At 44.8% G+C, this 14,155-nt stretch overlaps 1 protein-coding gene across 1 annotated transcript; it reads right to left on the minus strand.

Moving 5' to 3' along the window:
- Positions 1 to 7,256: 7,256 nt before the first annotated feature.
- Positions 7,257 to 13,445, minus strand: LOC128937041 (olfactory receptor 5V1-like). Its single transcript, XM_054276399.1, has 4 exons — positions 12,530 to 13,445; positions 9,860 to 9,888; positions 8,009 to 8,029; positions 7,257 to 7,385 (listed from the first exon to the last, which is right to left on the minus strand). The coding sequence occupies exons 1-4, from the start codon at positions 13,443 to 13,445 to the stop codon at positions 7,257 to 7,259; spliced, it is 1,095 nt and encodes a 364-aa protein (XP_054132374.1).
- Positions 13,446 to 14,155: the final 710 nt, after the last annotated feature.

A 14,155-nucleotide genomic window follows, 5' to 3' on the forward strand; every position in this document is an offset into this window, starting at 1 on the left:
AAAGTTTGTAATATTTCCTCTGCAGCTCGGACAGTCTGTGCCACTCGTGATTCCACGTCAGTAGCATTAGGGAAGTCCCAAATTCTGCTTTCTGAAGTTGCACAATGCACATTGTGTTTGATGACAGCAGATTTACATGGTCAGGAGAGGAAACATGGGGTTGCACAGCCATGGGGGTCATGTCTTGGTAACCAAGGTGAAGAATTCACAGGATTCAGCCATTCCCAGATCTTTCCTGTCCCAAATTACTGTTTTAATTTCGACTCTACTTCATATTGTTTCCTCATGGCTTGGTTTAGGCCTCCTTTTATCTTGTGCTGCTCTTAGTGAAAATGCATTTATAATGAAATCTCTGAGTTATTTGGGTTGGAAGGGACCTTAAACATCATCCTGTTCTACCCTGCCATGTGCAGGGACACCTTCCACTGTTCCAGGTTGCTCCAAGCCCTGCTTTGGACACTTTCAGGGATCCAGGGGCAGCCAGAGCCTCTCTGGGAAAGCTGTGCCAGGGCCTCACCACCTTTACTGGGAAGAATTCCCTCCTGAATGTGAAAGTCACTTGTGGAAACCCAGGGCATCAGGAATATTTCTCTGTCTGCTCTGGGGTGTCCTGACTCCTAGGGCAGCACTGACTTTGACCCTCATTCATGGAGAAAGTTTCCTAAACTTCAAGATAGACTGGAATCCACAAAAGTGTGCAATAGATTATAGAGTAGTGTAGGTGTATCACTTGGTGAGAAATTTAGGTTTTGGGATTTTTACTATGTTGTGGATGGAAGCAAGATGGAGGGCACAGGGTGTCATCCTGGGTTTGTTCTTCATGGTTCTTCTTCCTTCTTCTTCATGGGTTTGGGTGGCATTTTGTAATTGGGCAGAAAAGCTCCCATTGCAAGCTCTTTGGGATCAGTTATTGGGTTAAAAGGGAAAATAATCTAGGTGTCAGTTCTTAATTGGATAGTTTAGTCTTAGAAGACCTTGTAACAAGAGATTGTTGGCCATTTTGTGCCTTCTAATGGAAAGCTGCTGAACTCACAGTAGTGAAACTGTTTTACTAAAAAGAAATAATAAACACTTGAGTCCAAACACAAATTACTCTCTCAAGTGCCTTCAATCCAGACCCATAAAAACCAATGCCTAATACCCCCACAGTCACTTGATGAAAAGCTCAGCCTGAGTGAGGTGATGCTTTTAGCAGGCTTCTTCCCAAGAATGCCTGTAAAGTTCTTTAAAAAAAATAATTCTTTACTGCTTAGGGAGAAATTCTTCCCTTATTTTAGTCATTTTTACCCCTCAGCATTCCCAGGTGCCCAGGGCCTGCCCCATCCTCTTGGTTTGAATTCATGTCCCTCTCAGCTGCTTTTTTGGCCTGAAGTAGAGGCATGTTCATGCTGCCCACAGGCAAAAACAATGTATTGTCTGCCTACACAAGCTTCAAATTGTTGAAGACAATCCCTGTTTTCCCTTGGATGATATCCCATCAGGAACAATGGAGCAAGCTCTCTTGTTTACAGCTTAGCTACTGTACACAGGGCACAGACCCCAAAATCCACCCAGTTAGGGATAGTAAAGTTGGTTTTAAGCATGCAAAAATAATCAGAGCTTCTTTGGTGAGTGTCTGCACATGATACAGAAGTTATTAGGTCAGAGATCAAGATGTACCCAAAGGGAAAGTTTCCATGCCTCCTACCCCCACTTAATATCATTTATCCTGACTCTGCCCGTGCCCTTCTCGTGCATGACCTTCCCAAAGGGGCAGAAAACAGAACTCCTAAACAAATCCTGGACAGTATTTGCCCAAAGTAAGTTCTGAGGCAGATTTTTGCTGATACAGTCCCTGAGCAAAAGCCTTGGCATGTGGCTTAGGCATCCAGTTAGACCTTCAGGGAGAGGGCAGCCTTGGTGTGAGCAGAGAGCCAGAATGCCCAGGAATGCACAAATTTTATTTCTCACCTGTAGAGATGGTTCACCTCTAGCTTTATTTGCCATGTTGGTTTAATGGCCAGAATAGTAACAAATCCCAGTTAAAAATCAACAACTGTTCCAATTCCAGTGAGCAAGAAAATGCTGAATATGCCTCAAATATAAAATAAACAAAAATACAGTAACCTTTTTTTTATTTTTCCCAAAGCTCAAAGTCCTGTAAATAAGAGAAATTGCATCCAGTCAAATATTTGTTATGGAGAACCTCCACTGCATCCACAAACTTCATGTCATTCAGCTTCCAGGCTTTATGCAAACACAAAAGCAACTCTAAACTTGGCTCCAAGGTTGATCATGCGTCTGGAAATTTGACACTGGTCTCAACTGCGAGTTTTGAAAGCTGTTTACTAAAAACATCTGGGCTCCACTTGCTCTGGGAGTTTAACTGAAAACTCCTTCTTGTTGCTCCTCGGGCAAAACACTCGGTGAAAACTTTCCAGTTTGTTTCTTTTAGGTGCCCGAATTTTTCCAAGTGGAAAACCCTGGATTTAGGCAACAAGTTTTCACTGAGTACTTACAGCACAGAATGCAAATGGCTGGGGTTCACAGAGCTGCTGCCTTCTGGAAACACTCTCCAAAGGGAGACAGACAAAGGATGTTTGAAGTTCTGCCGGGAAATTTGCTTTGGAGACCGAAAATGAAGCTGTTTTTTTAATGCAGGGAAAAAGTCCAAACACAGAATAAATTGTAACTTTGTACTACAAGATTTTATAGACGAGGATTATAAAACTCTCTTTAAACAGATAAACTTTTTCTAAGTTGTGACACAGGATTTTTTTTTCCTGTGGAGTATTTTTACACACAGGCTAAATAAAATGCTGTAGGAGATTGCAACTCTCTAATTTGCCCAGAACATCCTTTCATTTATTTTTATTTCTTTTACAAGCCTTGTAAAAAATACACTTTGAACCAAGAGAGTGAGGAAGAACAATGTTAATAATACAATAATTCTGTCAGCACAGCCAGAAACAGGATCTGGTGAATTTACTTGGATGTCTCAGCCCTTTTTAAACTAATTTTCAGACTGACTCCACTATCTGTGAGGGAAGAGCACCATCCCTGATTCCAAAGGCAGCCTGTGCCCCAGGTGCATGTACAGGAGCTTTCACAACACGGATTTGCCCAGCTGCAAAAGCCACAATAAGTTTGATGTTGACATTCCACCACAGGCCACCATCCACAATATTTGCTCTACTGTCATGATCCCGCCATGGTGTCATCCACCTTTCACCCCCTCAGATTTACAGTGTTAAAAACAAGGGGGTGGGGGTCATTCCTGTCCCCTATTTCTGTTGTATTGAACTTTTTCTTCAAATACTGTAGAAAAACTGCAAATAGACCACCCATCCAAAGTCAACAAAAAGGGGGAAATTTCTCAATACACCACAAAAATCCCCTCCTTCTGAGCATGGATTTTCCTGGAAAATGCTGGTGAGTGTTGAAGCCCTCATGGATCACCAGGCAGCTTTGATTCTAGATACACGGGTGAAATATTCTTTTTTTAAAAGAAGTTTTACTTGGAAATCAAAGAAACAAACAGGTTTGTCCCCCCTGAGGCCACCAGGTAATTTAGTGAGGATGCACAAAGGTGTTCCTTGGATTTAGTGCAGCATTGAGTTTAAGCAGACACTAAATCTCTCAGAGGAGGCTGCTTTTATATTCAGCCACCCAAAAAGGGACGAGCAGCAAATGCTTTCAAGCATGAGGAGAAGAAACAAGCTCTTACAAGGAGCTGGCAGTTAAAGGACATGCAGCAGCCTGATAAAACACCACAAAAACAAGCAGTGGCCCATGGCTGATCTCTGTTGGGCAGGATGGGCGGGGGGCACCCCCAAAACTGCTGAGCAGGTCTCTCCAGGAACTCATTCCATGGCTCATTCAGAAGAAGTGAAAGGATTCAATCCATGTAGAGGAATGTTCTCAGCAGAAGAGAGGCACAGGGAGAGTTTTCTCTGGGAAAGACTGGTGTGCTGGGAGGAGACACTGAAAACACTGACATGGTTCATGCTGAGGTGCAGCCACAACTCCACGGGTTCCACATCCACATCCACCTTTACTGCTGGGTGCAACGTCCTCCTAAGCCACGTTCAGGCCCTTGGAATCAAAGTAAAAATACTGAAAAGCAGCTCAAGGGGTTCAAGTTGGGCCTAAAAAAGCTGTGCTGCTTATGAAGCAGTGAGGCAGTGCTGAAGTGTGGGGTGCTGTCCTGGACACAGCTCCTTCCTCAAGGTGGGGAACAGATCCAGCCGTGCTGTCCCTGCACACTGATCAAACTGGGGGGAAAAAAGCAAGGAAATTGCAGAGAGAGAGAGAGAAATAAACCATGGAAAATCATCTCTGTTGGGGTGAGAAATGGCTGTGACACTTGAAATGGGGTTGGCCTTCAGGACCGTGTTGAAGCTGTTGTGCTCAGCTCAGCAGATGTTGGGCCGTGCCCACAGATATCAGCGTCCCAGCACGCCATAAAGCAGGGACAGAGAGGCCACCCACTCGGTGGGACAGGGAGATAAGGGGTCAGGATAGCCCCAGGAGCCCCTCAGCAATCCCACAGGGCTGTTTGAGACACTGCTGGGCTGGGCAGAACCCTGAACCTGGGCAGCGCACCCTGGCCTTTGTGGTCAGAGTCCTGGGAAGATGCTGCCATAAAAGCTGTGGAGGCAAAGGCCTCAGAGTCCCCTGAGCCTGCAGCCAGAGGAATGCTCTGCCTGGCCTGAGGAATCTTCCACCCACTTGCTTGCTCAGTCATGCATGGCCACAAACCTGTCTAAATAGGCAGCGATGACCAAGACTGAAACTCAAATCAGGAACTTTCCAGTCTGACAAGTAAAAACAAACAAAAAAGATTTCCGCTCCACACGTACTTAGCACAGGCCAGGCCCTTCCTTGCCTGCTGTTTGGTGCTCTTGGTTCCTTCTAAGAGTCACTGAGAAGGGACACAACTCACAGCAGGCTCAGAGGAAAGAAGATGAAACACTCCCACGGCCAAAAAGGCTGCATTCCTCACACAAACACCCCCACACCTCGTGTGTCTCTCTTCCCTGTCTCCAGCCGCCCTGCTGACCCCTTAGAGTGTCCCTGCAGGCCATGAACTTAGCAGAAAACAGCATTTTGGACCAGTTTCTTTTGGCCACTGGATGGGTCTGAAAGCTCCAGGGTTAGAGACACACGGAGGAGATTAGTGACTCCAGGGCAAAGGGTGATCACAGAGAATTTCCCCAAAATGCCAGGAGCCCGAGGGGCAGGGAGGATGTTCACTCCGGCCCAGAAGGAAAAGTTCTCTGACAAAGCATTTCTCCAGTCAGGAGATGCAGGTTGAGCAATGGGCTGACACCAGCTGAAACAACAGCCTGGGAGGGAACAGAGGGATGCAAAACCACGAGGATGTCTCTGAGGTCACCATAGAAAACAGCTCTGACTAAGAAGAAGAAGAAAGAAGCCAGAATTGCAGCATTGTTACTTCATCCAAGGAACTTTGTTCCATCAAGACCAGCAGGCTCAGCATGACCACACAAAAAAAGTTACCACGCTTTTATTGGAATTCCTGCCTGTATCCCTGCCTCAGGCAGGTTTAACTAGCAGTGGACTCTGCCTGGAAAAGGCAATTCCCACTTTATTCCCTGCTTGTGTTTACTCTGATCTACTCTGGAGTCAGCAGTCTCTACTTCCCTCCATATAAATGAAAGCATTTCAAAAGGAGCAGGGAGGTTGTCAGCCTTGGACAGGAGAAAACATCCAGAGTTTTCTGCTGGAAACCCTCCTCCTTCAAATCATCAGCCTTGCTGTGGTGAAAAATGTTGTTACCACAAAATTCCTCAGGTGGGAAGGGTTCAATCCCTTCTTGCTGGATTCCAGAGGCCAGGAAAGCAGCTCAATTCAGAGAAAGGAGCATTTCCTGAATTTATTTCAGGAAAGATTTATTCACAATTATATTATATTTAATATTATATATTCATAATTTTAATTAATAATAATAATTCAGTTATTTCAATCTAAACTGTCACACAGCCATTTCACATGCCTACAGTGACAAGGATGGGAACACAGCTGGTAATTGCAAAGATTGGAAGGGGACTGAGCATCTGTGTTTTTACAGAAATCTGTGTTTTTCACCAGAATCTGTGTTTTTACAGGAATCTGTGTTTTTACCAGAATCTGTGTTTTTCCAGCCACGTCCAGCGTGAGAAGCACCAGTGCAGAGAGGCTGAGGAATAGGAAGAGAAAGTGACACCACCATTGCTTTACATCAGCTGGAAACTTTCTCTTCTTCTTCCAGGTCCTTCAGGAGTGGGTTTTTCCAGAAGTAATTGAGAGAAGACAGTTCTACTCCTTTCTATCACCCTCCACCAAAACCAGGCAGATCTCTCTGTTTCAGGCAGTTCCTGCTTTCCTGTCAAGTGGGAGGATGAGGATTGAGCAACAGCACCTCCAAAAGCAACCAAACCTCGAGGGTGAGAAATTGGGAAGTGGGTGGGATCTCTTCCCAACCATCACATGACTTTTATTCATCCTCCTCCTTGGGAATGAGGTAACATTCCATTTGCAGACAACAAGCTTTGCCTGGTATCTACAACAACCCAACAACCAAACTAAGAAGGTCATGATACATTTAAAAATCATCTTTATTTTACCTGAAAAAACCTGTGTTATACCATAAATCAGGAAATGAATGAAAGGTTAATCAGCTGTAATTTCAGTTCAGTTGCTCTGTGAGGGATGCTGTCCTTTACAGAAAAGAATTTTGTTAACATTCCCACTGTGTTCCAGCACTAAGATTACAGCCAACAAACAGGGCACTGTTGGAAGTTGGTCACTGAAGAAGCTCCCAGCACCCTTCCAAGTGATATTTCCCACCTCACGTGCCTGCCAGAGGCTGCCTGGGAAGGCAGGAATCTGCCTGCTGTGTCCCAGAGCTCCTCCCGCTCACCTGATCTGGGAGGGGAAAGGAAAGGAACGGGAGAGGAGAGGGAAGCGACCGAGAGAAATAGGGATGCGAGGGAAAATCCTGGGCCCAGGGTGTCAGGAGACAAGCAAAGAGCTGGAAAAGGGGTGGAGGGAGAAACGAAAGGCATCTGGAGGCATGTGCCTTTTCCAGGCAGGGAAGAGGAGAGGGGAGGGGAGGGGAGGGAAGGGAAGGATCGCAGCACCTGGCCCCGTTCCCAACTACTAGACTCGGCACGGGGTTTTTTTCAGGTAGCCCGGGCGAGGCCCGTGGCACGGGAGCGGGGGGGCAGCCGAATTGTTCCGGTTTGTCCCGGGTTATCCCGGATTATCCCGGGCTATCCCGGAGGGGTCACGGCCCGGTCGAGCCGCCACGTGGGGGCGCCCTGGCTGCGCTGCCCCCCGCCCGCAGGCCACTCAGCGCGCTCCGCGCGCCGCTGCCCCTTGGCACGCCGGGAGTTGTAGTCCTAGCGGTGCGACAGCGGAACGGCGCCTACCAGCGGCTTCTCCGTGATTCAGCGGGGCGGCTCCGCCTCTGTTGTCTCCTCACGGACACTCGGGACCTGCCGGGTGGTTTCCGCCATCCCGCAGCGCTGCCGGAGTGCAGTGTCGGTGTCGCGTGGGGATGACGTCAGCGGGAGGCCCGGGCGGGTCTCATGGCCTTGGGGGAAGTGTTCTCTCCCAAATCCCATCAGGCGGGGGAGTGAGGGAGGGCAGTGCCCGGGGCTGTGTAAACAGGAAAGCACATTGAGATAATCCCAGTGGAACTATGCCAAACATAAAATGTTGCAACAGAAGAGTCAAGTTGCATCCTAAGTTTTATAAGGAACATACCCACAACATTTTGTTCCTCAGAGAAATCACCATTTCCAGTGTTTATAATAAAAGTCCTGATTATCACAGTATCACAGACTTTGGGTTGGCAGGGACCTTGTGAAAAACGCCAAACACTTGGTTTTCTAAAAAAAAGTTTAATAGTAATAAAATGGTTATAAAAATAGTAATATAATTAGAGTAATAAGAATTTGGACAATTAGGATTAGGACAATACGAGACAATAAAAACAAAGGGATACGGAGAGGCCAGGTACCTCTTTGTGGGCAAAATAAGTCTGAAAAAGGACACACGTTAACAGAGGATTAACCCTTAAAGCAATAGCCTGTTGCATATTCATACATCTCATACATGATGCATAAATTCCATTCAAACAAAGGATTCGGTCCTGTCAGTGTCAACTTCCTCTTCTTAATCCTGACGGTATCTTCAGAGCTGAGCAAGGTGAGAAGAAGTTTGTTTCTTCTGATAATGGAGCAATAAATTCTCTTTCTCTGAAAGATTTAGGTGTCCTGTGGCTTCTATCTGTTGCAAGTACCTCATTCCTCTCTTAAAAAAATATCCCACATACATAGCTTCTATTTTAACATTATGTTATAACCTTAAACTATATTTAACACATTACTTAAGAAAATTAATACAGCATAACTTTCTACCATAACACATATAATATTCATTTAATATTTGTGAAAAGCCAATCATAAAATACACATTTTTCACAACTTTAAAAATCATCACATTCATGGGCAGAGACACTTTCCACTATTGCAGGTTGCTCCAAGCCCCATCCAGCCTGGCCTTGGATGCTGCCAGGGATGGGGCAGCCACAGCTCCCATGGTAATCCACTCCAGGGCCTCACCACCCACACAGGGAAGAGGTTTTTTCCCCAGTATTACATCTAAACCCACCTCCTGTCAGTTTGAAGCCATTACCACTTGTCCTGCCACTCCCTGTCCAAAGTCCCTGTCCAGCTCTCCCTGAGCCCTTTTTGTCACTGGAAGGCTCCACGGTCCCTCTGGAACCTTCCCTTTTTCAGGCTGGACATTCCCATAACCACCAACAAACATTTTGTAACACAATCAAGCAGAAATAAAAATCTAATTATGTTGTGGGAGGGGAATCCAGGGCTTGTGGTCTACATGCAAAAAGAGAAAATGGAAAAATATGTGAAAGTGGTGAAATCATCAAGAAAGCAGGATGAGAACAGGCATGAAAGATGTTTGGTGACAGCAGAACAGGCCATAAAATACGATAAAATATATAAAAATTTTATTCCTTTCTCTATAGAGAGTATGGCAGAGCTGGCAAACAAAGGAAGTAGTTTCCTTGTACAAAAGCTTTTACTTTTCCAAGTTTAAAATTAAATGTTGCATCTGATTCTGGGATTTCTTGCAAATATTTGGTGTGTTTACTTTCCTGAGGCTGATTAATTTTGTAGTAATTAATGGATAGCAAGCCATGAGCATTCTTTTTAAATATTCAAAGCCAAATATCTTTAGATTTTCCAAGCAATTCCCCTCACACTAATTTTTTACCTGAAACTTGAATTTGAATTTGATTCAGTCTGCTAAGAAAGGAATTCTGGGTATCATTTTAACCTTACAAGAAAAAGCACATAATTTAACTCTAACTTTGCAAAACTAATACACATTTCTGCTGATGCCAGGATAAATTCTAGGCAGGACAGAGAAAGGAAGCCTGGATGAGCAGTATAAATTCCAAAATTTTAGGTGGTTACCCTTGACTGAGATAACACAAAGCTGTCTAAAATGGGATTAATAAACAACCAGATTTTTACCACCCCCAAAGGAATAAATTTCTCCCCAATATCTAATCTAATCCTTCCCTCCTTCATCTTAAAGCCATTTAAAGCCAAGTGTTTAAAGGGTGGCCACAGAGAGGACAAAGTCTCTTCGCAAGATACCTTGATTCTATGAATCCATTTTTTGTATAAGAATTTAAAAATAGGTGAAAATAGCACTGACACACCAAATGCAACTTTTTTTTTGATTCCCAAAGTCCTGGGAATTGTAAAGCCAGAACTGTAGCCCAATTTGAATTTCACAAATGGATGCTATTTTTAGAGGAGAAAAATAAATCATTCACATTCTCTTTTATGTTGCATATTTTCATATCTGGCAGCACCATACAAAAAAAAATCAGAGGGGAAAATCGGCTCTGGTTTCATTGCAAGTAATAAAATCCACACATAAATAATATAGTCAGACTTTGCTTAAGGAAAAAGAAAGCTTGGTTTTGGGGGTTTTTTGGTTGGTGGTTTTTTTTTTTTTTTTTTTTTTGAAGGCTCATCAAGAATTTCAGGAATTCTTTATCTTTAGGAATAGATAAATGAAAATGGTCTCTCACTAGTTATGTGATTAGCAAATAATAGGTAAAATCTGATTTTCAGTGGCAAAAGCAAAGTGTAAGTGCACAGAGGATCACTTATATGGGAATTTCATTGACAGTATTTTTCCTCGATTTACTTGGTGCTGTCTGTATTCCCTCCCCCATTCCAGCAGGGCAGCTCCACTTCTAGGAATGTAAGAGGATCTCTGTGCTCATGGGTCAGTCCAGGGGTATTGATTTCCAAGAGCAGCCAAAAACACTCGGGGAAAAGAGGAGCAGAAACTGGGTGAATGTATTATGGTGTATTATGATCCTGCCCTGCTAAATTTTTCCAGTGGTGCCAAAGAAAATCACAGCTGTCTCCTTCCAGTGTCAGAGGTTACCGGGCATGAGGAAAATGAAAGAGGATGTCTCGGTTTTGAGGAATAGTTAGGGATTAGCACCTCGATTTGTGAAGGGGTGATACAGCTGATGATAAAGAGTGAACCTCTAATGGACACTTCCCACCAGACCAGGCTGCTCCAAGGCCCATCCAGCCTGGCCTGGAGCACTTCCAGGGATGAGGCAGCCACAGCTCCTCTGGGGAAGAAGGAGAAAAGAAGGAACAAATTCCTTGCCAAATTACCCAAAGGCTCAATCCCAGCTTTTGCTGTGAGCCTTGTTTGGTCCGCTGGCAGCAAGCAGCTCCTTACAGTGGATCTTTTTGGGAACACATGGCTGGGGTGGGTGGAGAGGGAGGGAACTGTAGCAGAATTAGTTTTGATAATCCAACCTTTCCACCTTCACAAGCCAGGAGAGGCATCAAAATCTCCCATCTGGACACATATTGGAAATCAGGCTCTAGTTTGATATCTTGGAATTCAGATGCCTCTTTTAAGAGGCATCCAGGGTTTGGAATTGCACATGGACTGATGTCCATCCTTAGGCATCTCTCCACACAGCTACATTTATATTCCATGACCTCTGGAAAGAGGAGCATTCTCCAATCCTGCAGTCAGCAGCCACCCAAAGCCCTTCATCTTTAACAAGCCCTTTTGGGCATCCTGAAGGAGCCTCTAATGTTCTTAAAACCTTCTTAGGAAGCTCCTGGTAGACCTCCCTCATCCTTCTAACCAGTCCCCAGGGACAATTTCACAGGCACTGAGGAGAAGGAAACTTTCCTCCTTTTTAAAGAAAATTAAAATTTCCAAAGCACTTCAGTTTGTCCCAACCTATCCACACCTTGGTTGGAGGATTCATGGCTTGGCCAACACCTCTCCAGTCCTCCACTTGGTTGGTGCAGAAGTTATGGCAAGAATTTGAAGGATAATTACTGATCCTTCATCATTATCCTTCTCCATCTGTACCAGCAGCTGCCCCTGGCCAACAACTTGTGGTTGGCAGAAGTCTCTCAGAACCTTCTGAAAGTGTCTGGGACATCCCAAGGGGGCCATCAACAGCCTGGAACAGATTCCAGGTTCCAGGGGTTCTAGTCAGGAGTAAAGTTGTGCATAAAGACAAATCCAAGTCCTGTGCCCTGGTTGTGCTACCATTCGGCCATTCTTTGTTCCAGCTCCTGGAAGAGCTGGAACAAGGATTTTTTTTTTCCTTCATAAATATCCTGCTCACAGTTGTAATCTTGTTCACAGTGATGAATTTTCTTGCATTTCAAACACTTTAAGGCAACAATTAATAAAAAGTCTCATTACAGAGTGAAAGTATTTAAAAATTCAAAGGCACTTGTAGTTAAATAAAAGAGATTTTATTAAACCTATTTGATCATAAACTTTGGGGGTCAATCAAGTGAGAATAATCTCAGCTTTTTAACAGATTATTTATTACTTCTCTACAAAGAAGAAAGGTGGTGAAGAGAGGGATGAGCAGCAGGAAGCAGCATCACCTCTCTTTCCATTAGGATTTGATGTAGCAAGGAGAAAAAAACGGTAAAAAGGAAAAATGTAGTGGCAAACATGGCTTCAGAGGTGGAACTCTGGCAATTCCAGCAAACAACAGACACACAACAAGGAAAGAGGAGAGCAATTTCAGGGCTGATCCATCAAACATAATTTAATATATTTGGAGTTTAATTTTGAAAGGGATTTAAACTGCTTTCATAGGGTATATCTAAGTGTGCCTGAGTACCAATTCCCAGAATTTCTGCCCTACAATATGCATCCAACACCTACCTGCTCTCACCTCAGCTTCCTCAGTGCTCAGTGGAGAACAGCATTCTCAGCTGGACTCTTCTCCTGTGAAAATGACCTGAAGCTGTGCCCTGCAATTCTGGAAGTATACAGCTCTCCCTTCTAACTGCAGAGGGAGCCAAAAGAAGGAGTTTTCAGCCCAGAAAATGAATTTGGATTCCAGTCACAAACAGTGGTTTCTACCCAGCTGATGATGGAGACTGAGCGAGGTTTTCTTGTCTTGTTAAAGCCCTTCTCACCTGGCTGATCACTCTTTTTAGGGCACATTTTACGTCTTTGTTCCTGAGGCTGTAGATGATGGGATTTAGGAGCGGGGTGAGCATTCCATAGAGCATGGACACGACCCTATCCCACTGTGGGGAATAGGTGGAGGAAGGGCGGACGTAGGTGTAGATGGTGGTCCCATAAAAAAGCCAAACTACAGCCAGGTGAGAACCACAAGTGGAGAAAGCCTTGTGCCAGATCCCAGGGGACTTCCTGGCCAGGATTTCCAGGAGGATACAGATGTAAGAGACCACAGTGACCACGCAGGCGCCGCTCCCCAGCACCCCGGCCACCACCAGGATCACCAGCTCCGTGCTGTGGGTGGACGAGCAGGAGAGGGCCAGCACGGGAGGAAAGTCACAGTAATACTGCTGGATTCTGTTAGGACCACAGAAAGAGAGTGTGAAAACCAGAGAGGTGTGCAGCAGGGAGTTCAGAAGCCCTGTTGCCCAGGTGCCCAGGGCCAGCTGAGCACACAGCTTCATGCTCACAATGCTGGGGTACCTCAGGGGGTGGCACACAGCCACGTAGCGGTCGTAGGCCATCACAGCCAGGAGGAAAATCTCTGTGCCCACCACAGCAATGAGGGAAAAGTGCTGGAACAGGCAGCCAGAGAAAGAAATCTCTTTGTGCTCCAGCAGCAAGGCCCCCAGCATCTTGGGCATGGTGATGGTGGGACATAAGAGATCCAGCAGGGATAAGTTGCCGAGGAAGAAGTACATGGGGCTGTGCAGGTGGGAGTCAGTGCTGATGGCAATGAGCAGAGTGATGTTGCCTGCCATGGTGGCCAAATAAATGAGCAGAAAGAGCACAAAGAGAAGCAAACGGGTTTCTGGAACATCAGAGAGGCCCACGAAAACAAACTCGGATACTGCTGAGAGGTTGACCCTCTGCATCTTATCTCTCATTGTGGGAACGAGCAGAGGTTTCCCTGGAATAAAGAAGGTGTAACTTAATCACAATTTCATCCCCATTTTAAAGATTGTGAAGGCTTTTTTGGTCTGTTTTGAAGTTCAAAACCGTTTCCAAGCATTGGACTCAAAATCTCAATTTTGCCCACATATTCCTAATGCAAAAAGTGAAATGTAGGTATTAAACTTCACAATGGTTAAATCAGAATGTTAGGTTTTGCAAGTTGCCACCTCAGACTGAAGAGCTGGAAGTTACCTTCTCTGTGGCATCCAGCTTGGACACAGCTCCAGGCAACACAAGGGGGCTGTCAAGGTTCTCTGAGCAAGGGGAGTGTGGTATAGATCCTAAAATTCCTTTCAACATAAAATACTTAGTATTAATAATACCACTAAAAGGGTCTAGATTAGTAACAGAAGCTAAAACTTTTTAAGGGAGTAATGCTGTCAGAAAATAATTAAATCCCTCATAATCAGCAGATAGATGCATGTTAGGGGTTTTTTTTCAGCTTTTGGATGAGGTTTGGAGCAACCTGTTCTAGTGGAAGGTGTCCCTGCCCATGGCAGGGGTTTGGAATCAGCTTTAAGGAGCTTTCCAACCCAAACTATTCTATGATTCTATAATTAAAAAAAGTTATAATTTGGCATCCCAATAAAGACCCCCAGTTTTCTATAAATTTTACTCTACAGACTTCCAT

The sequence above is a fragment of the Melozone crissalis genome, unplaced genomic scaffold (assembly GCF_028551555.1).
Source record: "Melozone crissalis strain CALT ecotype California unplaced genomic scaffold, PUWL_Pcris_2 ptg000018l_1, whole genome shotgun sequence".
NCBI lineage: Eukaryota > Metazoa > Chordata > Aves > Passeriformes > Passerellidae > Melozone > Melozone crissalis.